Source organism: Dama dama, chromosome 18 (assembly GCF_033118175.1).
Source record: "Dama dama isolate Ldn47 chromosome 18, ASM3311817v1, whole genome shotgun sequence".
Taxonomy (NCBI): Eukaryota; Metazoa; Chordata; class Mammalia; order Artiodactyla; family Cervidae; genus Dama; species Dama dama.
In genome coordinates this window covers 15,440,127-15,464,979 of record NC_083698.1, presented here as the reverse complement: position 1 = coordinate 15,464,979, position 24,853 = coordinate 15,440,127, and the positions used below count along the sequence as shown (strand labels likewise).

At 43.4% G+C, this 24,853-nt stretch overlaps 1 protein-coding gene and 1 long non-coding RNA gene across 12 annotated transcripts in view; one reads left to right on the top strand and one right to left on the bottom strand.

Annotated features, from left to right (window-relative positions):
- Nucleotides 1-8,058: 8,058 nt before the first annotated feature.
- On the bottom strand, nucleotides 8,059-14,066 carry LOC133072101 (uncharacterized). Its single transcript, XR_009696633.1, has 4 exons — nucleotides 13,933-14,066; nucleotides 13,633-13,769; nucleotides 11,329-11,496; nucleotides 8,059-8,142 (listed from the first exon to the last, which is right to left on the bottom strand). It is a non-coding gene; the product is annotated as an uncharacterized LOC133072101 (long non-coding RNA).
- Nucleotides 14,067-14,147: 81 nt separating this feature from the next.
- ICA1 (islet cell autoantigen 1) overlaps nucleotides 14,148-24,853 on the top strand; it is a 159,662-nt gene continuing 148,956 nt past the window's right edge. For 2 of the 11 annotated variants that reach the window (XM_061164975.1, XM_061164970.1), the window contains exon 1: nucleotides 14,153-14,287. Coding sequence is in view for 3 of the 11 variants with exons in the window: in XM_061164977.1 (XP_061020960.1) it covers nucleotides 14,583-14,645 (63 nt within the window). In the remaining 8 variants the exon portion in view is untranslated. Of the gene's footprint in view, nucleotides 14,288-14,495; nucleotides 14,646-24,853 lie in introns of those variants that run through there. The other 9 variants (XM_061164974.1, XM_061164967.1, XM_061164972.1 and 6 more) reach the window with 8 other exon arrangements.

Genomic DNA, 24,853 nt, shown 5'->3' with positions numbered 1-24,853 from the left:
GGGAAGTCCTCAAGAAACTTGTACATCTAAAGCACTCTGGTAGATAAAGACAAGATAAAGTCAGAATTTTTGCTCTCAAAGACCTAATTATCTATGTACATCTCTTGTGGGAAAATACAAACTGTTTGAGCTGAGTATGGGATATAAATCCAGGAGTCCTTATTTTCCTGAGAAAGTTACCATTTAAGATTGCTTCAGCAAGCCTATAATGAGAACTCTAACAGGCATTTGGGAGATACAGAAAATGTTGTGGCAGTGGTTGTGATAATAATCAGAGAAGGGCCAGGAGGTACTGGGATACCCTAAACTCAGGGTTGAAGGACACCTCCAGTAAAAGTCTGACCTTGCAGTAGGAGACGGTGATCATTCTTGTGTGAATGAGTCCAGGAAGAGGGGAGTGAATATCGGGAGTGATGAACAAGAGATGACAAGCAGGAATCAGTTGGAAGGTGAGTAAGGCAAATTAGGAATGCTGGGAGAAATATCAATAACCTCAGGTATGCAGATAACACTACCCTTATGGCAGAAAGTGAAGAAGAACTAAAGAGTCTCTTGATGAAAGTGAAAGAGGAGAGTGAAAAAGTTGGCTTAAAGCTCAGCATTCAGAAAACTAAGATCAAAACTAAGGTTTTGAATTTCTTGATCAGGCATTTGATTTCGATGTAACCTTTGGAAGATTTTATAGCTGAGACTGAAGCCAGGAAATCATAATAGTGTTTAATTAACTTCATACTTTAAAAGTAATTCTGAGACATGGATTCTGTCTTCTATTACTTTACACATCATCACCCCTTCCACCATCACCCAGCACACCCACACAGTCACACTCACACACATACATGCAATTCTTAGCATAAAGCAGGTACAAAAACAAGTACTAAAAATACTTATATTGCAACCCTCTAAACTGACTTAGTATTGAAGTATCAATAAATATACAACCCTAGGTGGAAAGATTTTAAGTTCCAGGTAAGAAACACCCAGGGTTGGAAAGACAATGGAAATAAGACTGAAAACAGTGGACAGGAAAACGGAGCAACACTAGTTAAAGAAACTGTAGTTCCTTGTACTGAATCATAAACTTAAAGTGAAACAGAGTTTAACATAATTGAGTATGAGGTAACCTACTAGAAAGGAATTCAAAATAATTTTGAGGCTTTTCAGCTTGCCTGAATACATAAGAGAGAGAGCTCTGGAAGGAAACATGGTCAAATCATGTCAAATTGGAGGTAATAAATTCTAATTTAAAAAATGATAAACCAGCCTAGCAGTGATATCCTGAATCTAAGAGTAAAAAGGCCAAAACCTTTGACTGTGTGGATCACAATAAACTGTGGAAAATTCTGAAAGAGATGGGTATACCAGATCACCTGACCTGCCTCTTGAGAAATCTGTATGCAGGTCAGGAAGAAACTGTTAGAACTGGACATGGAACAACAGACTGGTTCCAAATAGGACAAGGAGTACATCAAGGCTGTATATTGTCACCCTGCTTATTTAACTTATATGCAGAGTACATCATGAGAAACGCTGGGCTTGAGGAAGCACAAGCTGGAATCAAGATTGCTGGGAGAAATATCAATAACCTCAGGTATGCAGATAACACTACCCATATGGCAGAAAGTGAAAAAGAACTAAAGAGTCTCTTAATGAAAGTGAAAGAGGAGAGTGAAAAAGTTGGCTTAAAGCTCAGCATTCAAAAAACTAAGATCATGACACCTGGTCCCATCACTTCATGGCAAATAGATGGGGAAATAATGGAAACAGTGCCTGACTTTATTTTTCTGGGCTCCAAAATCACTGCAGATGGTGATTGCAGCCATGAAATTAAAAGACACAAGGAGTAATCCTTGGAAGGAAAGTTATGACCAACCTAGACAGCATATTAAAAAGCAGAGACATTACTTTGTCAACAAAGGTCTGTCTAGTCAAGGCTATGATTTTTCCAGTGGTCATGTATGGATGTGAGAGTTGGACTACAAAGAAAGCTGAGCACTGAAGAATTTATGCTTTTGAACTGTGGTGTTGGAGAAGACTCTTGAGAGTCCCTTGGACTGCAAGGAGATCCAACCAGTCCATCCTAAAGGAGATCAGTTCTGGGTGTTCATTGGAAGGACTGATGTTGAAGCTGAAACTCCAATACTTCGGCCACCTCATTTGAAGAGCTGACTCATTTGAAAAGACCCTGATGCTAGGAAAGATTGAGGGCAGGAGGAGAAGGGGATGACAGAGGATGAGATGGTTGGATGGATGAGATGGTTGGATGGTTGGATGTCATCATGTCTGTGACTCAATGGACATGGGTTTGGGTAGACTCCGGGAGTTGGTGATGGACAGGGAGGCCTTGTGTGCTATGGTTCATGGGGTCACAAATAGTCGGGCATGACTGAGCGACTGAACTGAACTGAAGAGTAAAATAGAAAAGTCCTGATATAAATAAATGAAAAATCAATTCATGATCCCTGTTCCCACTCAAATATGGACTACATCTGACCCCCAAGAAAAGCAGAGATTTATTTTTTTTTAATTGGAGGAAAATTGCTTTACAATTTTGTGTTGGTTTCTGTTGTACAACAACATGAATAGGTCATAAATATATATATTTCCCCTCCTTCTACAGCCTCAGTCTCCTCTCCCCATCACACCATTCTAGGTCATCACAAAGTGCCAGGCTAGGCTCCCTGTGCAGTATAGCAGCCTCCCACTAGCCATCTATTTTACACATGATAGTGTATATATGTCAGTGCTACTCTCCCAGTTCATCCTACCCTCTCCTTCACCTGCTGTATCCACAGTCTGTTCTCTACATCTGCATCTCTATTCCTTCCCTGCAAATAGGTTCATCAGTACCATTTTTTCTAGATGCCGTATATAGGCGTTAATATATGATATTTGTTTTTCTCTTTCTGACTTACTTCACTCTATATAACAGGTTCTAGGTTCATGAAGGCAGAGATTCTTAGAACCACTTCTAGCTTTTCCAATCCTAATGCTTTTCTACATGTTTTCATAACCAGCTCAAGACTATCACCCAGGAATAAAATCACTTGGAATAGGAGGAAAACTAGAACCTGAACTAGTGTAAGGGTCTCACCATTAGGCAGTCTCTAAGATTTACCTAAGTAATTCTCATTTGACATGGCGGCAGCAACAGCAAGGAGAAGAAAGCCACAGACTTTTAGCACTGGAAGGAATCTTAAAGGTTGGTCTAGAGGTCAGAAGCATAAAATGTCAAATCAATAAGGAATTTGAAATCAATAAGAAATCATATAACCAAGATTTCCAAACATTTTCAAAGGTAAGGATCTCTTCTATTTATTTCTAGTGTCATAATTTTAATATTCCTTATATCTGCAAATTGTAAAATTCAGTATGTACACTATAAAACAAATCCAAGCATTACCACAGAGTATAAGTGAAAATGCAACTTTCCCCCTCCTCCAACCTCAGCCCAAAGATCACTCCCTAGAGACAGCCTCTGTTAACATTTTAGTGAATAACATTAAAAGCCTATGCTTATATATAAAATATTTATTTAAATAGAATCATATTTCACATGGTGTTGTGCAAGCTGCTATTTTCACTCAAAATACAAAGAAAGAAAGAAAACATCTTGACCTCATTTTTTAAATAGCTGTCAGTGTTCCAATGTCTAAATGTACCATAATTTAGTTAACTAACCCTTCCTTTAGAAAGACAATTTACTGTTTTTAAAGTTTTAATATTATAAACAGTGTTGTGATGCTCATCTCCAAATGTTCACTTTTGTAGATTCATCTAATTATTTCTGTGGGAAAAAAATCCTAAAAGTGGAACTGTGAGGTCACAGGCATGCACAATCATTTTGTATGCATTGCCAAGTTGCACCCCATAAAGCAATGTAAAATTTTTGTTTCTAACCTAAGTGTCTGTTAGTGGATATGTGGATAAAAAAGTTGTGATCTATATATATCATATTTAATATATATATATAAACATTATCTCCCTGGAGTAGGAAATGGCAACCCCACTCCAATATTCTTGCCTGGAAAATTCCATGGACAAAGGAGCCTGATGGGCTACAGTCCATGGGGTCACAAAGACTCGGACACGACTGAATGACTGAGCATGCACACATAAATACTATTCAGCCATAAAAAAGGAAATCCTACCATTTTCAACAAGGATGCACCAAAACAGCATTATGTTAAATAATAAATAAATCAGACAGAGAAAGACAAATACTATATGATCTCGTTTACATGTGGAATCTTAAAAAAAAAAAAAAGCAAAAACCTCCAAACTCATAGAAAGACAGATCAGACTTGTGGTTACTATAGGCCAATGGTGCGAAGAGGAGAAACAGCAGGATGATGACTAAACTTTTAGTCATAAGATAGGTGAGTACTAGGGACACAGCATACAATCTGATGACTGTAGCTGACACTGCTCTATGATACACACGAAAGCTGTTGAGAGAATAGAGTCTAAGAGGTCTCATCATAAGAGAACTTTTTACTTTTCTTGTACCTGTATAAGAGGACGGATGTCAGTTAAACCTACTGTGACAATCATTTCACAATACACATAAATCAAACCATCAAGCTTACACTTGAAACTTCTACAGGGATGTATGTCAATTATTTCTCCATAATACTGGAAAAAATTTTGTTTTCATCCTCAGTTTATGAGAGTATGGGCTTGTCCATGTCCAATATCTTCAACACTAAGAATTATGCTTTTTTCATGTTCACCAGTCTGATAAACAAGAATGTTTTTAAGTTGAAAATTTTGTATTAAAAAAATTCTTTTGAAAAATTTTACTAGTTTAATTTCTTCTTTTATGAACTGTCTGTCCCTGGGCTTTTCAGTGGGAATGTTTATGAGGACCCTTCTTCAATACTAAAAAATTCTTAGACTCTTGCCCACAAAATAGCAATATTAAATATACACATAATATTGACCAAGAAAATACATAATACAAAGTTACTGTTAACTCATTAATGACCAAGATAGAGTAACAGGAACCAGATGTATGCATGCACCTGAAATAAGTAAAACAAATAATGCCATTCAAATATTAGATATTAGGGGAAAATATTTATCCTTCCATCCCTCCACCTAAGTCCCTGGAACTGATTTCTTTTTTCTTTCCCATCTCCATAGTTTTGCCTTTTCCAGAATGTCATATAACTGGAGTCATACAGTGTGAGGCCTTTGGGGACTGGCTTCTTTCACCTAGCAGCATGCTTTTAAGGTTCCTCCATGTCTTTTCTTAACAGCAAACTTTTAAACACTGACTAATATTTCACTGTGTGGAGGTTTATTTCTCTACTCACCCATTGAAAGACATCTTGCTTGCTCCAAATTTTGGACAGTTGTGAATAAAGCTGCCATAAATGTTCACGTGCAGGTTTTTGTGTGACATGTTTTCAACTCATTTGCATAAAAGTTAGGAAGTGAAATTGCAGGTTAGTGTTAACAGCGTGTTTAGTTTTATAAGAAACTGCCAGATACTGGGTTTCCCAGGTGGTACTAGAGGTAAAGAACCTGACTGCTAATGCAGGAGACCTAAGAGATGTGGGTTTGATCCCTGGGTCAGGAAGATCCTCTGGAGTGTAGGAAATGGCAACCCACTCCACTATTCTTGTCTGGAAAATCCCCTGGATAGAGGAGCCTGGTGGGCTACAGTCCACAGGGTCACAAAGAGTTGGACATGACCTAAGCGACTTAGCACACATGCACACCAGACTATCATCCAAAGTGGCTATATCATTTTATATTTGCACCAGCAATGGATGATGGCTATTTTTGCTTTACATTCTCAACTGTATTTGGTGTTTTTCAGCATTTTAGATTCTAGTAGGTGTGCATTGATATCTTGTTTTAATTTGCAATTTCTTAAGGATAAAAGCACAAGCTGGAATCAGGATTGCCAGGAGAAATATCAATAACCTCAGATATGCAGATGACACCCTCTTAGCAGTTCAGTTCAGTCACTCAGTTGTGTCCGACTCTTTGCAACCCCGTGAACCATAGCACGCCAGGCCTCCCTGTCCATCACCAACTCCCAGAGTTTACCCGAACTCATGTCCATTGAGTCGGTGATGCCATCCAACCATCTCATCCTCTGTCGTCCCCTTCTCTTCCTGCCTTCAATCTTTCCCAACATCAGGGTCTTTTCAAATGAGTCAGCTCTTCTCATCAGGTGGCCAAAATATTGGAGTTTCAGCTTCAACATCAGTCCTTCCAATGAACACCCAGAACTGATCTCCTTTAGGATGGACTGGTTGGATCTCCTTGCAGTCCAAGGGACTCTTAAGAATCTTCTCCAACACCACATTTCAAAAGCATCAATTCTTTGGTGCTCAGCTTTCTTTATAGTCCAACTCTCACATCCATACATGACTACTGGAAAAACCATAGCTTTGACTAGACGGACCTTTGTTGACAAAGTAGTGTCTCTGCTTTTTAATATGCTGTCTCGGTTGGTCATCACTTTCCTACCAAGGAGTAAGCGTCTTTTAATTTCATGGCTGCAATCACCATCTGCAGTGATTTTGGAGCCCCCCCCAAATAAAGTCAGGCACTGTTTCCATTGTTTCCCCATCTATTTGCCATCAAGTGATGGGACCAGATGCTGTGATCTTAGTTTTCTGAATGCTGAGCTTTAAGCCAACTTTTTCACTCTCCTCTTTTACTTTCATCAAGAGGCTTTTTAGTTCTTCTTCACTTTCTGCCATAAGGGTGGTGTCATCTGCATATCTGAGGTTATTGATATTTCTCCTGGCAATCTTGATTCCAGCTTGTGCTTCCTCCAGCCCAGCGTTTCTCATGATGTACTCTGCATATAAGTTAAATAAGCAGGGTGACGATATACAGCCTTGACAAACTCCTTTTCCTATTTGGAACCAGTCTGTTGATCCATGTCCAGTTCTAACTGTTGCTTCCTGACCTGCATACAGATTTCTCAAGAGTCAGGTCAGGTGATCTGGTATTCCCAGCTCTTTCAGAATTTTCCACCATTATTGTGATCCACACGGTCAAAGGCTTTGGCATAGTCAATAAAGCAGAAATAGATGTTTTTCTGGAACTTTCTTGCTTTTTCGATGATCCAGTAAATGTTGGCAATTTGATCTCTGATTACTCTGCCTTTTCTAAAACCAGCTCGAACATCTGGAAGTTACTAGAAGTTACCACTCATGGCAGAAAGCAAAGAGGAACTAAAGAGCCTTTTGGTGAAAGTGAAAGAGAAGAGTGAAAAAGCTGGCTTGAAACTTAACAGTCAGAAAACGAAGATCATGGTATCTGGTCCCATCACTTTCATGGCAAATAGAAGGGGAAACAATGGAAATAGTGACAGACCTTCCTTTCTTGGGCTCCAAAATCACTGCAGATGGTGACTGCAGCCATGAAATTAAAAGATACTTGCTCCTTGAAAGAAAAGCTATGACCAACCTAGATAGCATATTAAAAATCAGAGACATTACTTTGCCAACAAAGGTCAATCTAGTCAAAGCTATGGTTTTTCCAGTAGTCACATATGGATGTGAGAGTTGGACCATAAAGCTGAGTATTGAAGAATTGATGCTTTTGAACTGTGGTGTTGGAAAAGACTCTTGAGAGTCCCTTGGACTGCAAGGAGATCCAACCAGTCCATCATAAAGGAAATCAGTCCGGAATATCCATTGGAAGGGCTGATGTTGAACCTGAAACTCCAATACTTTGGCCACCTGATGTGAAGAGCTGACTCACTGGAAAAGACCCTGATGCTGGGAAAGATTGAAGGCGGGAGGAGAAGGGGACAACAGAGGATGAGATGGTTTATAGCATCACTGATTCGATGGACATGAGTTTGAGCAGGCTCTGGGAGCTGGTGATGGACAGGGAAGGCTGGCGTGCTGCAATCCATGGAATCACAAAGAGTTGGACATGACTGAGTGCCGGAACTGAAGTGAACTTAACAACATCATAGGGGAGATGAATTAATTAGGATAAACGCTGGGCTATAATAATATTCAAAAATATAATGGCTTAAACAATATCAAACTTTATATCCTTCTCATAAAACAATCCACTAAGGGCAGATCAGGTAGTCAGGAATTCATCTCTTTGTCGTCCTCAAAGTATTTTCCTCACCTGCATGGCCAGACAGGATCCAAACTGTGGGAGAGGGGGAAGGCAAAGGTAAGGGTGTGTTTCTTTCAAAAGCATGACCCAAAAGTTACACACATGTTTTTCAGTCACATTGTATTGGCCAGAACCTGGTCACCTGGCCATGCCATGCCATGCCATAAAGCACGCTAGAAAATACAGTCTTCAGCTGGGCAAAATGTGCTCAGTTGAAATTTGTATTACTTTAGGAAAAAAGAATCAATAGTGAGAAATGACTAGCAGTATCTGTTACTAGTTACAGACACTAACAGTATCTGCCAAAGAAAGTTAGCAATGGAGTTAAAATCAGAAAAGAAGGAGTTTCCCTGGTGGACCAGTGTTAAGAATCTGCCTGCCAATGGAAGGGACACAGGTTCAATCCCTGCTCTATGGAAGATCCCACATGCTGCAAGGCAACTAAGCTCATGCGCCACAACTACCAAACCTGTGCTCTACAACCTGAAAGCCACAACTATTGAGCCCATGTGCTGCAACTCCTGAAGCCCGTGTGCCCGAGAGCCCACGCTCTGCAACAAGAGAAGCCACTGCAATGAGAAGCCCGCACACTGCAAGGAGAGAGTAGCCCCCATTCTCTGCAACTAGAAAAAGCCCGCACAGAGCAATGAAGACCCAGCACAGACAGCAAATACACAGATCAAATTTTTATTAACAAAGTAGAAGAGGAAAAGTGCATCTGATTTGGAATTAGGAAACAGGGGTTATAGTCCTAATTCAGCCTTACTCTGATTAAACTAAATTTTGACCCATGTTTCAACCTGAGTTCTTAGTGAGTCTTCTAAACTGTCCCTGTGCACAGAGAAAGAGACAGCAAAGACCTAGAGCATGCCTTCCTAATCTTTCAGTTAAGTCCTGTTCTTTGTTAGACAGTGGCCCTTTGAGGTGGTCATTATCCCCAAGTCTGCCAAAACCAAGGCATGGCTATGACCTCTGGGCTAAAATTTGCCCAGATCCCAGATGAGAAGCAGGGTTATACTGGATGGCACATGATTAAATAAAATTCTCCACTGGCAGTGAATAAGATGTCCCTTTTTTATGCCATCACCAGCAATTTTCTTGCAGAAGTTTCAGTGAATGATACTGGGGGTGGAAGTGTAGGGAGCTGTATTATTTATATATAAATCTAAGCTGGTGCAGCAATGAAAATAATTACCTTTCTCTTCAGTGTAAAATAAGCCTTCTCATTGTAGCCTTAATTTTGAAAGGAAAGGAAGTTAATTTTAATTAATGAAAGTTAATGCTTTTAATTAAACATCTGCTCTATTTTCACATGCACAAAGAAGTTTGCTTAAAGATATAATCAGTCAATCCTAAAGGAAATCAACGCTGAATATTCATTGGAGGGACTGATGCTGAAGCTGAAGATTCAATACTTTGACCCCTTGATGTGAAGAGCCAACTCTTGGAAAAGAGTCTGATGGGGGGAAAGATTGAAGGCAAAAGAAGGTTACAGCAGAGGATGAGATAGTTACATAGCATCACTGACTCAATGGACATAAATTTGAGCAAACTCCAGGAAATAGTGGAGGACAGAGGAGCCTGGCATGCTGCAGCCCATGGGGTCGCGAAGAGTTGGACATGACAAAGCAAGTGCACAACAACAAACAACTAAATACTGAGAGTAATAACAGAAGCTTTGTTTTGCTATGTGCAGAACACAACTCATCACAAGAATTAAACAAAAATTGGTCAATATATTTAGTACATATCTTTGAGTGCATCTAATTTCTGTATTACAAGATACAGTGAATAAACAACTTTATCTCTGCCAGTAAAATTTAGCTTAATCCTTCTTTAAATTTCTATCACTGATAAAAATTAAACAAATTTAATAACTTTTAAAACATCATTTTTTTTCAAAATTTACTCCTATAGATTATCTAATTTTATTCACCTAGCAACTCTGAAGCAAAAACATTTTTATCAATGAACAGAGATTTGCATGTATAGCTCATATTAAACACATTGATAATAAGAATAGCTTAAGCTCTACCTTAGCAGGTACCAAGAGTATAGATGATGATGTCAAAGATGAGTCATAAAATAAAAGGATTTCAGAGCTGTAGAAAGCTGTATCTTTCTGGATGAATGGAAGAGCAAATATTTGCTTTATGGTGCCATTCACCAAGAGGCACAAGGATTCTGCCTCACGTGCTTTTGTTGGCTGAGAGCACAAGCAGCATTCAGAACATTAAAATATATTATAAACAGTACACTAAAATGTATAATATGTAGATGGATAATTTGTGTCTCTATATATATTCATACATACATTTTATGCATGTGTGTTGATATGTATATATATGTGTGTGTGTGTGTGTAATTTTTTTCCTCTCCAGCCCTAAGCAAACACCAATCTACTTTGTCTCTGTAGATTTCCCTATCTTAGACTTTATATGAATGGGATCAGATAATACATTGACTTTTGTGGCAACTTCTTTCACTTAGAATGTTTTCAAGTTTCATCCAAGATACAGCATGTATCAGTATTTTGTCCTTTTTCACGACCCAATAATATTCCACTGCAGTACATTTTATTACTCATTCATCCACTTATACATAGTTGGATTGTTTTCACCTTTTGACTGCTTTGAATAATGCTGCTATATGTGCAAGTTTTTATGTGGACAGAGGTCTTCATTTCTCATGGCTATATATACATAGGGGTGGAATTGCTGGGTCATATGTTAACTATGTTAATTACTTGAGGAACTGCCAGATCATTTTTCGAAGTGGATATATCCTTCTACATTCCCACCAGGAACATATGAAGGATCCTATTTCTCCACATTCCAGCTTGGACTTTTCCTTGAATAATAGCTTATTTGCTAAGAATGGTGGCACAGGAGAGGGGGGCAACACCCCAAGGAGCTAGCAGAGGCCATACAGCCCTGGGCAGCCTACTTTCCAATTCTTTTAATGCGGGAGTAAAATAAATCTCTATCTCATTTAATCCACTGTTACTGTGTGTCTCTGCTAAGGGCAGCCTAACACAATTCCTAATTCATGTGGTCCCATTAGCAATCTAGAACCTGGGAAGCACCCCCAAAAATATCATTGAATATGTAAAGATTTTTTGATCCTGTTACATTCTAGAAAATGCACATTATTTCTTCCACAATTTCACATTCCAGCGTTCAATAGCCATTCTCTTCTTAGTACCTGTGTTCCAGTTACCTGCATTTTGAGGAGATACTGTGAACACACAAGCAACTTGCCGTCCCACTGGCTCTGGATGTCTAGATTTGGCTCATTAACAAATGTATCCACCACAAAGCCAATCTTCTCAGCAATTGTTTCCAGTTCTCACTAGCACCTTGTAGGTGCTCTGCAAGACTGAAACACCTTGATAAACAGAAGGAATGGAAGTATTATAAATGGAGCAATTTTTTAAATGGGAAGGGAAAGCCCTCCTTATGGCAATGCAGGACAAGCACCAGTTTATTATTTTTTCCTTTAAGTATTATCCCCAATGTTCAGTTCAGTTCAGTCGCTCAGTCATGCCCGACTCTTTGTGACCCCATGAATCGCAGCACGCCAGGCCTCCCTGTCCATCACCAACTCCCAGAGTTTACTCAAACTCATGCCCATCGAGTTGGTGATGCCATCCAGCCATCTCATCCTCTGTCGTCCCCTTCTCCTCCTGCCCCCAATCCCTCCCAGCATCAGGGTCTTTTCCAATGTGTCAACTCTTCGCATGAGGTGGCCAAAGTATTGGAGTTTCAGCTTCGATGTTAGGACAACCCGAATAATGATGAAAAGTCATTTAACACTTAATGTTAAACTCTTTTTTTTTTTTTTTTTTTGGTTTAATATCTTTATTTAAGTGGTGTCAATTTTATTTTTTTTTTTGTTTTTGTTTTTTGTTTTCTTTTTTTTTTTTTTTCTTTTTTTCTTTTTTAATTTTTATTATTATAATTTTTTTTTCCCAGTGGGTTTTGTCATACATTGATATGAATCAGCCATGGATTTACATGTATTCAAACCCAAGGCATTTCAGTGCCATGTTGACTAACATGGCCTTTTGTTAGGTAAAAGGAAACCTGAGTAATTAGTTTCATGAATCAGCTTTCTTTCTCACTCCCCCCAGTACCTGTGTTCCAATTATTTGCATTTTGAGAAGATACTGTGAATACACAAGCAACCTGCCATTCTACTGGCTCTAGATGTCTAAAGCTCATTGATGCCAAAGCTCATTAACAAATGTATCTACCACAAAGCCAATCTTTAAATAAATAGGGCTTCTAATACATTTTCAGTAAATAACCAGTAAATAACCTTGGTGGAAAGGAGAACATTAGAATCGGGAAATTTTATGACCTCTTTTTCTCTGAATGCCTTGATTAACTAATTGATACATTCAGCAACATTTATTGAGCAACTACTATGTTACAAACAACACTTCATTCTGTTAAAACATGTTTCTTTTAAACTCCCTAAGCTAGGTTTTTACAAGTTAATGGTTCTTGGAATCAAATATTTTAAAACAAAATATCTTAATCATCTCCCTTTTGCAAGGAAGTCTTTTTTTCTCATTTTAAAAGGATTTTTTCCCCTTTTTATAAACAGGACAATCATTTGGCTTGTGTTATCAACAGATTCATTTGAAGGCTTCTTATAAATTTCAGTTATATATGAGCAATGTTTTTCTTTTCTCAATTTTCTCCTGAATCTCAGCTTCTCATCAATTTGCTGTTTCATAGATCCTATTCATTCAGCATTTGGTTTATTCACATTTTTTTAAGGACTTGATATTTGCTCAGCTCTATATTTTGTGCCCTACTGGAACAGGCTCAAATCCATTTGTGACAAACAGAAACTCCAAAGAATATATCCAGAGAATTATGTCAACTTTAAAGGTTATATAAATTCCTGGAGCTCTACCATCTTACTACCTTTCTATTAAAAGATCAACATCTTTTATATTTTTTCTGTTTCCATCTTGGTCAGACACCTTTCTATCCTGTATGTTAGCCATTCAGTCCTATCGGACTTTTTGCAACCCCATGGACTGTAGCCCACCAAGCTCCTCTGTCTATGGAATTGTCCAGGCAAGAATGCTGGCGTGGGTTGCCACTTCCTTCTCCAGGGGATCTTCCTGATCCAGGGATTGAACCCAGATCTCCTGAACTGCAAGGGGATTCTATAATGTTTGAGCCAACAGGGAAGCCCCTTTCTATCTTGAGATTAAATCTCTTGGTTCAGACAACCCTGGATTCAAACTTATGCTCAACATCCTATTAGCTGAATGCCTTTATGGTACTCTGGGCAACGTTTACATCTGTAAAATATGGATAATACTCTACCCACATTATTGGGTTGCTGAAGGATTACAGTAAATGTAAAGTAGACAGCATACACCTGGCAGATAACAAGCAGCCCATTCATGTTACCTGTGGCTTTCAGGCTTGTTTGCGTCGTTACTCAATCATCTTTCCTTTCACCCCGTTAAATTGTTTCAATCAGTGACTATCAATGTACCTTTTAAGAAATATATAACATGAGGGATGAGTCATAGCACATTAAGACTGCTTTTCAGCATAGATGATTTTAGCAAGCAACACCTTTTCTTCATGTGATCACAGCAGGGTACTCAAAAACAAGAGGTTGGTTCTTTCCTGTTGACAAAGAATAAGAGAAGATGAAATTACTGTAAGTGTCAGTAACCTAGGTAAAAACGATATGTGAATATATGGGGATGAAATATATATATATATATATATATATATATATATATATATATATATACACAGTTGTTTTTCTTTTCATAGAGCCTTTTACCATTAAGCCTAAACTTGATTCCGAGATAGAGGCCTCTGTAACTTTTTTTGGCATTGGAGTCAAGACGTGTCCTGTCCTCTAAAGCCACGGAAGTCAATCTTGGAGGGAAGTCGCGCGCTCAACGCACAGCACAGTGGGAACCCCGGGGCGTCCGCGGCTGCTCCCACCTGTCGGCCAGGTCATTGTGACGCAAATTCTATGGACACGTGGAACACCTGCGGGAGAGCCGGGGCGGGGTCACCCTGGGCGGCGGATCCGAGCGGGGGGCACCCCAGGAGATGGGGGTCGAGCAAGGACCCGAGGGAGTAGAGAGAAGGAGACTCACTCCCCCCATCCCGGACCCGCCCCAAACGAGGTGAGGCCATCGGCCCCTCCCTGCTCTGGGTCCCGGGGTCCTGCCGAGAGGGGTCGCCCGCTGGGCGTCCTCGGAGGGGGAGAAACAGGGCGGGGAGGCGGCGGCGGGGTCGCGGCCCCAGGAGCTCGCGGGGAGGCCGGGGCGCCCGCTCCCCCCGGCCGCTGCGCTGCGCTGCGCTGCGGCGCGCACGGGCTCCGCCGGCTGCTATTCCGGCTGGCGGCGACCGCCGCAGGAAGGACCGGTTCCTGTGCTCCCTCCGCCCCCTTCCCTCGCCTTCTGCTGACGCTGACGTCGGATGAGGGAGCTGGAGGAACGCTCCGTTCGCGGCCGGGAGGCTCCCGGGGGCCGGGGCTCCGAGGTACCTGCCCTCCGGGGCCCGGGCGGGGGCGAGCCGGGCGGGCGGCAGGCTGCCGCGGGAGATTCCCGGCAGCCGGGGCGGTCGGGGGCGCCAGCCTGGGGCTGCCAGCGCTGCCCTCGGCGCGCTGGGTGACAGACAGGTCGCCTCCTCCTGCCCCCCCATCCCCGCGCGGGCACCGCCACCAGCCCCTTCCCCTTCCCCGCCTCCGCCCTGGGGCCTGGGAAGGTCTGGAGGCTGCGCGCGCCTCGAGAGCGCGCGCCCGCCCCGGGGCAGCGGGAGGGACGCGTTCCGACTCCGGCCGCAGCTCTGGACTCCGCGTCGGCGGCACCCTTCCCCCTCCGGCGCGCCCCGCCCGCGCCGGGCCTCGCCTCCCCGGCCCTGCCGGCCCCGGGACCCCGCGGTCCCTCCTGGGCCGGGACTTGACTTGTTGCCGAGTTCACCTGCCGCAGCCCCCGGTGTTCGGCTTTTTCCCTTCTCCCCATTCCCCATCTTTGGCGGAGGTGGAAGGGAGCACCAGAAGCACTCGTACCAGGAGGCCTGAGGTGGATCCCGTCCCCCCTCCCCGGGTGAGGTGCTCCGAGCCCCGGACCGGACTAGAGCGGGACCCCCTAAGCAGGCCAGGTCCCCGCGAACCCCCGCGCGCCCGTTTCCTTTGGGTGCCGCTGACGCCGCCTTTCCTGCCTCGCGGCTCTCCTGCTTCCTCTAGAAACGAACATATCCTGTTATTACGTCTGCCTTTGCCCAGAGCGACTGTCCATTAACCTTCCCCGTTGCCTTCTGACTTGGCGTGCCCCTGAAGGCCCCTCAGCTTCTCTTTGGGCATCTTAAAAACGGTGCGTGCGCCTTTTCCCTGGCGAGAGGCATATAGTTTAGAAAGGGAATGGGGTTCTCTCCTAGATACCATAAAAAAATTATCACGAGAAAGGGTGCTGGTGGCAGCCTTAGTATCTGAGATCTGGTAACTCTGTAAAAATTATCAGGGCCTGGAAAATGTACTACCAGCTCGTTTGAAAATGATATTGAATGTAGGAAGAAAAGCACAGAAGGCATTGGCCGTTAATGTCCTATAAATTATGACTCACTGCAAACATGTTCATGTCCAAACATTTCAGTAAAAACTCGCCAGAAAAATACCAAGTTGGTTTCTGAGGACCTTTAGTTCGGTTTTTCTGAGAGCTGAACTGTTCTCTGAGCTGAGGGAATGAAATAGGAAATGCCTACTGATTTGAAATCAGTGGTCCAGATTCTGTTTCTTACCTTCTGTTCAAAACACACACACATTTTTTTTTTTTTTTTTTTTTACTTTTAAGTAAGTTTTCAAGTCAGTTTTTTGGTTTGTTTGCTTTAGGTTTCAGTCTTTATTTTTGAAACATCGTGTGAGAATACATACCATAGGGGCAAAATTCTTTGGTTTTAGACTGCCATATATATCTAATTTAAGGAGATGTAGCTTTCTAGTTGTATCGTTTTTTCCATCAAATAGGTAAAGAGTTGTATTGCTATTATAGATGAACCTTTAGAAAATGACAGTTAAGCTGGTGAATACTAATTATAATAGTGGAGAGACCCAAGGCTGAAAAGCTGATTGTGGACACTCAACCTAATGGGGCATTAATTGCTAAAGATACCGGATGGTAAATGCCTGGGAACTTCATTATATAGCTCTTTCCTTCATTTAATCCACCTTTGTACCTATCTGACTGCTTTCTCTGAGCATCTTTATTGCCATGCATTTCTCTCCACGTCAGCCTTATGAAAAACACAGAAAATTTTGTTACTCAAAAAACCTTCAAAACTGCTGCATTTTCAGTGTATTTGACTAGAGAGTACATTTTTTTTTTTCAGGTGCCAGCAGGTTTATCAGAGAAAGAGATGTGTGGCAACTGTGAAGTGACATGGCAGGGTCAGCCGGTTTCCGTGTGAACTTTTAAGTTACAGAAACCTCCTTCAGGAGAAAATGGTGAAGTTAATAGGCCACAAGGATCAGGAAGAATTCTTCCTCTTTATTGGTTGAGCTGTACATCTGGGAAACCTGAGGTGGGGTGGGAACATTTAGGATCAGTGCACTGGCTGCTAATGTCCTTTTTATTCCATCTGCACTTTCAGATTTATGGGAACCATGGACAAGGGTGCTATCTGTATGTTTATGTCCATGAGGCAACATAGATCACTGATTAATTCACCTTTTTCCCTTCTTCACCCCCATCCAGAATCTGCCTCAGTAAAGCCTTTAAACTCAAATACCAGTATAGGAGGAACATCCCCCTCCCCCTGCTCAGGCTGTCACATTTTATATCACTGTCATATCTAGCACCGTGGACAATGGGCAAGGACAGGCTTTGGATCCCCGTGGAGCAGGATTGGAGCCCCAGCTGCAGCACATAATTAGCCACGTGACCTTGAGCAAGTTATTTCAGCTTTCCAGGTCCTTATTTGCTTATCTATAGAGCAGGAATATCCACCTTACATTTATACACACACACACACACACACACACATACAGACATATATATAATGATTTTCACAGTAAGTAGGACTCAAGTTGGGCTTCCCAGGTGGTGCTAGTGGTAAAGAATCTGCCTGCCGATGCAGGAGACGCAATTTGATCCCTGGGTCAGGAAGATCCCCTGAAGAAGAAAATGGCAACCCACTCCAGTATTCTTGCCTGAAGAATCCCATGGACAGAGGAGCCTTGCAGGCTACAGTCTGTGGGGTCACAAAGAATTGGACAGGACTGAGCACACACACACAGCAGGACTCAAGTAATAGTAAATTAATTATTCTTTCACATGCTAAACATATGTGCTGTCTCTATCTGAGAAGGATGCTGCTGCCTTTCGCTCATGATAGAGAATGCATTCCAGTTGGTTCTGAGTTGTTGCAGTGGTTTTGTACCAATACTGAGAATTTGGGCTTTATGGAATCCTCCCTCAAGTTGGGCAGTGCAGCCTGTGGTTGAGGAATAAAGCAAAGCTAATTTGTTCCATTAGGGGTAGACCTTCTAAAGCCCTGCCGCTCAAATGTGATCCATGGACCAGCAACGTTGACCTCCCTGAGAGCTTCTAAGACAGGTGGAATCCCAACCCACCCTTCCCCGACCGCATGTCCACTGAATAAGAATCTCATCTTAACAAGATCCCCAAGTGAGTCCTATGTACATTAAAGTTAGAGAAGCATTGTCATAACCTGGTATTTATTAAACTTTTCTGTCTGATAGAATCATTTGGGGGCTTGTTAACTGTGGATTCCCAGCCAGGCAGCTCCCATCAGGTAGCTCTGATGCCTAGGCTTCTCCCACTGATCTTTGAGAACATGCTCACTCAGTGGTGTCTGAGCCTTTGTGACCCCATGGACTGTAGTCCACCAGGCTCTTCTCTCCACGGGATTTCCCAGGCAAGAATACTGGAGTGGGTTACCATTTCCTTCTCCAGGGGATCTTCCTGACCCAGTGATCAAATCTGGATCTCCTGCATCTGCACAAATGGCAGGCGGATTCTTTACCACTGAGCTGGGAAGCCCAGTCTTTGAGAAACACTGCACCTAGCTTTTTATGCAGCAGAGTATACTAAGATGGGCTTCTGCCCTCTTCTTTAACAAAGCATGTTGGCAGATACGACCTTTGATTTTCAATTCCCTTTGAGGTAAATAGGTGTTATAAATCCCTATCTATCTGCTTAGGAAAATTAGGACTACCACCATGATTTGCTGCTGTGGATAATGCATATGGTAGAACTGCCTTGATCCTCTATAAATCATAGTTGACCATGCTTCCACGACTCTAGCATCCAAATTAAGGCCCTGAAGTAATTTCAAATTTCAGTGAATCTCTCCAGGACACAGATGACTCCAAGGTGTTCTATACACACTTTTAAAACAAAGCCTTCCTTCTGTGTGACTCGCGGCCAATTACTTAAGATAAGTAACTGATTTTGAGCTTCAGCCATAAAATGAGGATGACGTCCCCTGGACAGTGTCGCCAGGATAAGCATACCGTGCACAGAGCATTCATGTTGGTGTCTGAGAAGTGCTGGTTCGTCAACTCATAGTAGCTACTTGTCTCATTGTAAACCTAGTGAGGGGATGAGTTCGTGGAAAGTGGAGACAATGGCATTGCTCGTGATGAGGAGTCTCTGCTGCTGGTTAGATGATGTCATTCATCAGGCCTTCGGCCAAATCAGAGAAGAGGGGTCAGCGCTCAGTTCTCAGCAAGCGTTTGCTGTGTGCGTCATGTGCCATGCCTCGTTCCGGTACTGCGAATCCCAAGACAAGACCCAGACCCTTCACTGCTCTGGAGAAGCCTGCAGCCTAGCGAGGGAGATCAATGGGTCAGGTGACGATTACATTTCAGGAAACGTAGGGAGAGGTGAAGCCCAGGGCAGAGACACCCAACCCAGGTGGGGCGGAGGGCAGAGAAAACTGAGAAGATTCATGGAGGGGGTGACCCTTGAGTTAAGCCTCAAAGGACCAATAAGAATTTGGCAGGTCAGAGAAGGTGATGAGTGGAGAGAGAGTTTCCCATGCAGTACCCAGGTGTACCAAGGGAGGGAATACCGGCAAATAGTCCTCTTGCCTGGAACCCAGTGTGCATGTACGCCCCTTACTGTCCAAATGACCTTGGGCAAGTTTGATCACCTGTGAGCTGAGAGGCTTAAATGTATTAATCAGGGTAAGCACAGAACTCATTTCAGTTTTGTGCTGTACAGTCATGGAAAGCTGGTGGAAATATTAGTAGAAAATAAGGGACTGATGTTAGAAAGCTATTAGAATTAGAGGAAAGTAAAGGGGTCATTTTTAGAAGACATTTTACAGAAAGTACATAGAATTGAACGAGGACGCCTGAAAAAGACAATGCAATGAATTACCATGAAGTTGGATACGTGAGGTATCTGTATTCAGTGATGACCCATGAGTGTGTAGATAATGGTATATTGCTAACCCTGAGAGTCTAGACTTGAGTGGTAGGTCCTTCTCATTCTGTGGTGAGAGTATTTGTGCAAGAAGTGATTATAAAGTATTGCAGCTGCTTTCCCAGACCACACATTAAAATCCATCCCATTGCTCACCAGCATCATGATCTCTCACACCCACTGCTCTGTTCCCAGAATAGGGCATGAAAACCTAATGGTACTTAGGGGAAATTCAGCCTTCTCTGCATGTTTCTGCGATAGTACATCCTAGACCAGGGACCAAGGAGCTACTTGTGATAAATGGCACGCCCTGTTCTTCTTGGTAAGAACCCTGAGAGCCGCCAGGAGTCTTCAGCAAGGTTTTGTTGTGTATAAGCATGATGGAAGCTACCGGTTTGGGAGTAACAGCACCTGAGCCTGTGATAGGAGAGATTGTTTCTGTACAGAAGCCGAGCCCATTATCTGAGCTTCCCTGGTGGCTCAGTGGTAAGGAATCTGCCTGCCAATGCAGGACACTCAAGAGACCAGGGTTAGAGCTCTGGGTTGGGAAGATGCCCTGGAGAAGGAAATGGCAACAAACTCCAGTGTTCTTGCCTGGGAAATCCCATGGACAGAGGAGCCTGGTGGGCTACAGTCTATGAGGTCACAAAAGAGACATAACTCAGCGACTGAACAACGAACTGACAACAAGCCCATTATCCAACCCTTTGGTCCAGGAGTAGAGTGGAGTGCTTAAAAACAGGATTTTGAAAGTCAAAAGCAGCCTTTCATTTACTAGTTGTTGACTTTGGGCAAATGATTTCACCTTTGTTTCTCACTTGCAAAATGGGCCATATGCCCTTCTGATATGGGCGGGACTCTGCTCAGGGCTTCACACGTGTAGAGGGCAGCACGTAGTTATTGCCCTTTATCCAGCACATGTTTGCTGAAGGCCTGCTGTGTTTCAGATTCTGTGCTTGGTGTAAGGAGGCAAAGATGAACCAGTTAGGACTCCTCTCCTCAAAGGACTTCCAGGCCAGTGCAGGGGCACGCATGCGCGCTCTGTCGTGTCAGACTCTTTGTGACCTCGTGGACCTGCCCGGCTTCTGTGTCCTTGGGGTTTTCCTGGCAGGAATACTAGAGTGGGTTGCCATCTCCTCCTCTAGAGGATATTCCCGACCCAAGGATCAAACCTGCATCTCCTGCATTGGATTTTTTAACTATTGAGCCACCTGGGAAGGGCTAGTATGTGTGTGTGTGTGTGTGTGTGTTTTGGGGGGGGGGATGCAGATGTAATCAGCTCATTGCAGGAGAATAATGGGACTGCAGGGTACCACCAGCATTGGTGTGGGGCAGTTAATTCTCTAGTGGGGAGGGCAGGAGTGGGAGGCCCCTGGGGAGAAGGAGCACAGGTGTTGGTTTGGGGAAGACTTCACTGAGGAGGTGATATTTGAGGAGAGTCTTGAGGTAAGATTAAGTTGTTGTTTAGTCATTGAGTCGTGTCCACTTCTTTGCAACCCCGTGGACTATAGCCCACCAGGCTCCTCTGTCCATGGGATTTCCCAGGCAAGAATACTGGAGTGGTTGCCATTTCCTCCTCCAGGGTATCTTCCCAACACAGGGATTGAACCCATGTCTCCTGCATTAGCAGGATTTGCATGTTTTACAAAGAGTTCAGACAATGGTGTAAAAGATTAGAATGGGTAGATACAAGGATGGTTTTGCCTCTGAAGGCCTAGACTAAGCCCTGACTGTGAATTTAAAAGGAGGAGATGTGTTTAGCAGCTTTTTAGGAGGTAGGATGAAGAGGACTGGGAGACTGGCTACAAAAGATGAGAAGTCAAGTTTCCAACTTGGGCCACTCAGTAGGTTTCCTGCTGGTAATTAGCACTGGGACCACAGGAAGGAGAAAAAATTGAGGGGGTGGAGATGGAGAGAGAATTTTAGTTTTAGAAGTGCTGAATTTGAAGTGCCTATTGGATGACCGTGAAGATGACCAGAGGGAGTTGGCGATTTAAAACCCCTCTCCAGAGCACCAGGGGGCTCCCCTTGCAGCTCAGATTGTAAAGAATCAACCTGCAATGCAGGAGACACGGGATCGATCCCTGGGTCGGGAAGATCCCCTGGAGAAGAGAAGGGCAACCCACTCCAGTATTCTTGCCTGCGGAATCCCATGGACAGAGGAGCCTGGCGGGGCTGCAGTCCATGGGGTCGCAGAGAGTCGTATACCGCTGAGCACATACACACACACACACAACCCACACACACATGCCAGAGCACCAGATCCACATTTATAAAGAGTCATACATGACTGAGCACGTACACACACACACACACACACACACACACACACACACACACACACACACACACACACCCCAGAGCGCCAGATCCACATTCATAAAGAGTCAGACATGACTGAGCACATGTACACACACACACACACACACACACACACACCCCAGAGTGCCAGATCTACATTTTGATCCTCCCACTGTAGCCTCTGGAGAGGGGTTTAATTTTAGAAGTCATACAGCTGTTGATCGAAGCCCCAGAAGAGAGTTAAATCAGCTAGAGAGAGCAAGTAGAGTGTAATAGAAGACAGCCAAGGTTGGAACCTTTTTGTTATTTAGTCAGTCTTGTCCGACTCTTTACGACCCCATGCGCTGTAGCCCCACCAGGCTCCTCTGCCCGTGGGATTCTCCAGGCAAGAATGCTGGAGTGGGTTGCCATTCCATCCTCTAGGGGATCTTCCCGACCCAGGGATCGAACCCGGGTCTTCTGCATTGGCAGGCAGATTCTTTCCCACTGAACCACCTGGGAAGTCCTGGAACCTTGCAGGTCGTTGATATTCAAGAGGTGCACACATAGAGGGAAAGGAGCCAACAAAGGAAACTGAAAAGTTGCAAAAGTGTAGAGAGTGTTTACTGAGCAGTAGAGGAAGGGGAGCCTAGGCAAAGGCCGAGTGAGGGAAGGACCTTGGTTGGGCTCACAGTGAAAACCTTTCTCTGGTGTGGTGGAGAAAGGAAGCATGCTGTGTGGGCTTAGAAGAACTCCCTCTGTGAAGAGAAGGAAGAGGGTGCTGACTGGAGAAAGAAAGAGGTTGAAGAATATGGGTTGAAGGCAGAAAGGGAGGTTGATTGACTTGAAAGAGAAGGAATAATGGATGGAATAAGGTGGGAAGGGCCAAGAGGGTGAGGCCGGTCCTTGTGAAGAGGAAGGAACAGCAGTGGGCATACTCATGGCGCTGGATGTCCCCCAAAAATGAGTAGTGGTGATGAGAGGAAGCTGGGAGAGAAAGGGCCCAGGGCAATGCCCAGGGCCATGACTCCCCATAGAGCATGAGGAGGGAGCCTGGGCATCGTCCTCCTGGGGCGTTTCCTCCTGCCTCCTGCTCCCTGGAGGCCAGGAGCTGAGTGGCCTTGGATCTCATGCCTTTTCCTCAGCGTTGCCGTAGGCAGCACGAGCGTCATCGTGAAGTAGGTAAACTTGCACCGGTGCCAAAACACTGCCCGCTTTCTGCTTCCTGCTTCTCTCTTGTCTGCACGCCTGACCTGAAGCCCTGCGCCTTTGGGATACTTCCTGGTGGTTCTTCTGCTTGTTCTTCCTGCCTTACAAGGTGTATGCCCAGTGGTCCTGTCTTCCCTGATTCCCACCAGAAAAACTGGTCTTGTGCCTGATTTGTTATTAATAATGATTAATAACTCATATTAGTAAAGCAGTTCTACTGCTGTTACTTATTTCAGTCAACCTCTTCCCTAAGAAAGTAGCAAGAACCTGGAAAAGAGATCTTTTATTAGTTCTTGGATAACACCAACCAGATGATCCAGTTTAGGCAAGGGTGGCTCTGCTAATCAAGGTACATGAAAACACAGAGCTCTCTCCCTCTGCTTCCCTTTACTGTTGACTTTTAGTTGAAGGTCTTCCTCTTGCATCTCCCTCCCCTTCCTAGGCTGCCTTCATCCCCTGCTCTTGTGTGTGCATGCTAAGTTGCTTCAGCCGTGTCTGACTCTGTGGGACCCCGTGGATTGTAGCCCACCAAGCTCCTCTGTCCATGGGATTTTCCAGGCAGGAGTACTGGAGTGGATTACCATTGCCTTCTCCAGAGGATCGTCCTGACCCAGGGATCAAACCCACATCTCATGTCTCCTGCATTGGCAGGTGGTTCTTTACCACTAGTGCCCCCCGGTCCCTTGCTTTTGCTGCTGCTGCTGCTAAGTCGCCTCAATCATGTCCGACTCTGTGCGACCCCATAGACGGCAGCCCACCAGGCTCCCCCGTCCCTGGGATTCTCCAGGCAAGAACACTGGAGTGGATTGCCATTTCCTTCTCCAGTGCATCAAAGTGAAAAGTGAAAGTGAAGTTGCTCAGTCGTGTCTGACTCTTCGCCACCCCATGGACTGTAGCCTACCAGGCTCCTCTGTCCATGGGATTTTCCGGGCAAGAGTACTGGAGTGGGGTGCCATTTCCTTCTCCAGGGGATCTTCCTGACCCAGGGATCAAACCCACATCTCTTATGTCTCCTGCATTGGCAGGTGGTTCTTTACCACTAGTGCCGCTTTGCCCTTAAGCTAGCCCAAACTCCAACATGATTCAGGGACCACTACTTCACCAAAGAAAGTCCTTGAATCTGTGCCGTTTCCAAAGAAAGGAGTTCATGCTGGTTATTCACAGGACCTGTGCACAGCGTAGACATTTTATAAACAACATACTGGTGTCTGTGTGTTTCAGTAATTTAAAACTAATGAAAAAGGCTTACTCTATGCCTTCGGACGTTTTCTTCTGTTCTGGGTCTCTGTTAGCTCATCTCTGAAAGGAGAAGATAGGACTGAATGATCTGTAAGTCCTCTGCTACCTCTGAGTGACCTGTGGAGGCCTAAGAAATTACTTGATCATTTCTGTAAGAAGCTTTAAATTGTGAATGTAACCTTAAAGAACAAGAGCTTTATAAATGCTAGTGTCTTGCAGATTGTTCTGATTGTTGACATTGTGCTTATGTATAATTTGATAGAGGTGTCATCACTGCATTCATATTTTTGTCTTCCTTCACACTTATAATATTATTAACCATTCATATTTGTATATGAATTATGTATATTTCATTTATAAATATATGCATGCATTTTATATATGTAGGTGTTTATATGTGTGCTTTTGTGTGTGTGTATAGTGAGAGAGTGATTGATTTATCTTCTCACTTTTGATGATCTAATGGTAGTTCATCCACTTCACTAAATCATTTTTATAAATCTGATTTTAAAGAGAGAGTATTTTACATATAGAGTTTGATCTTTTTAAAGCAATTTATTGTGAAAATGCAGA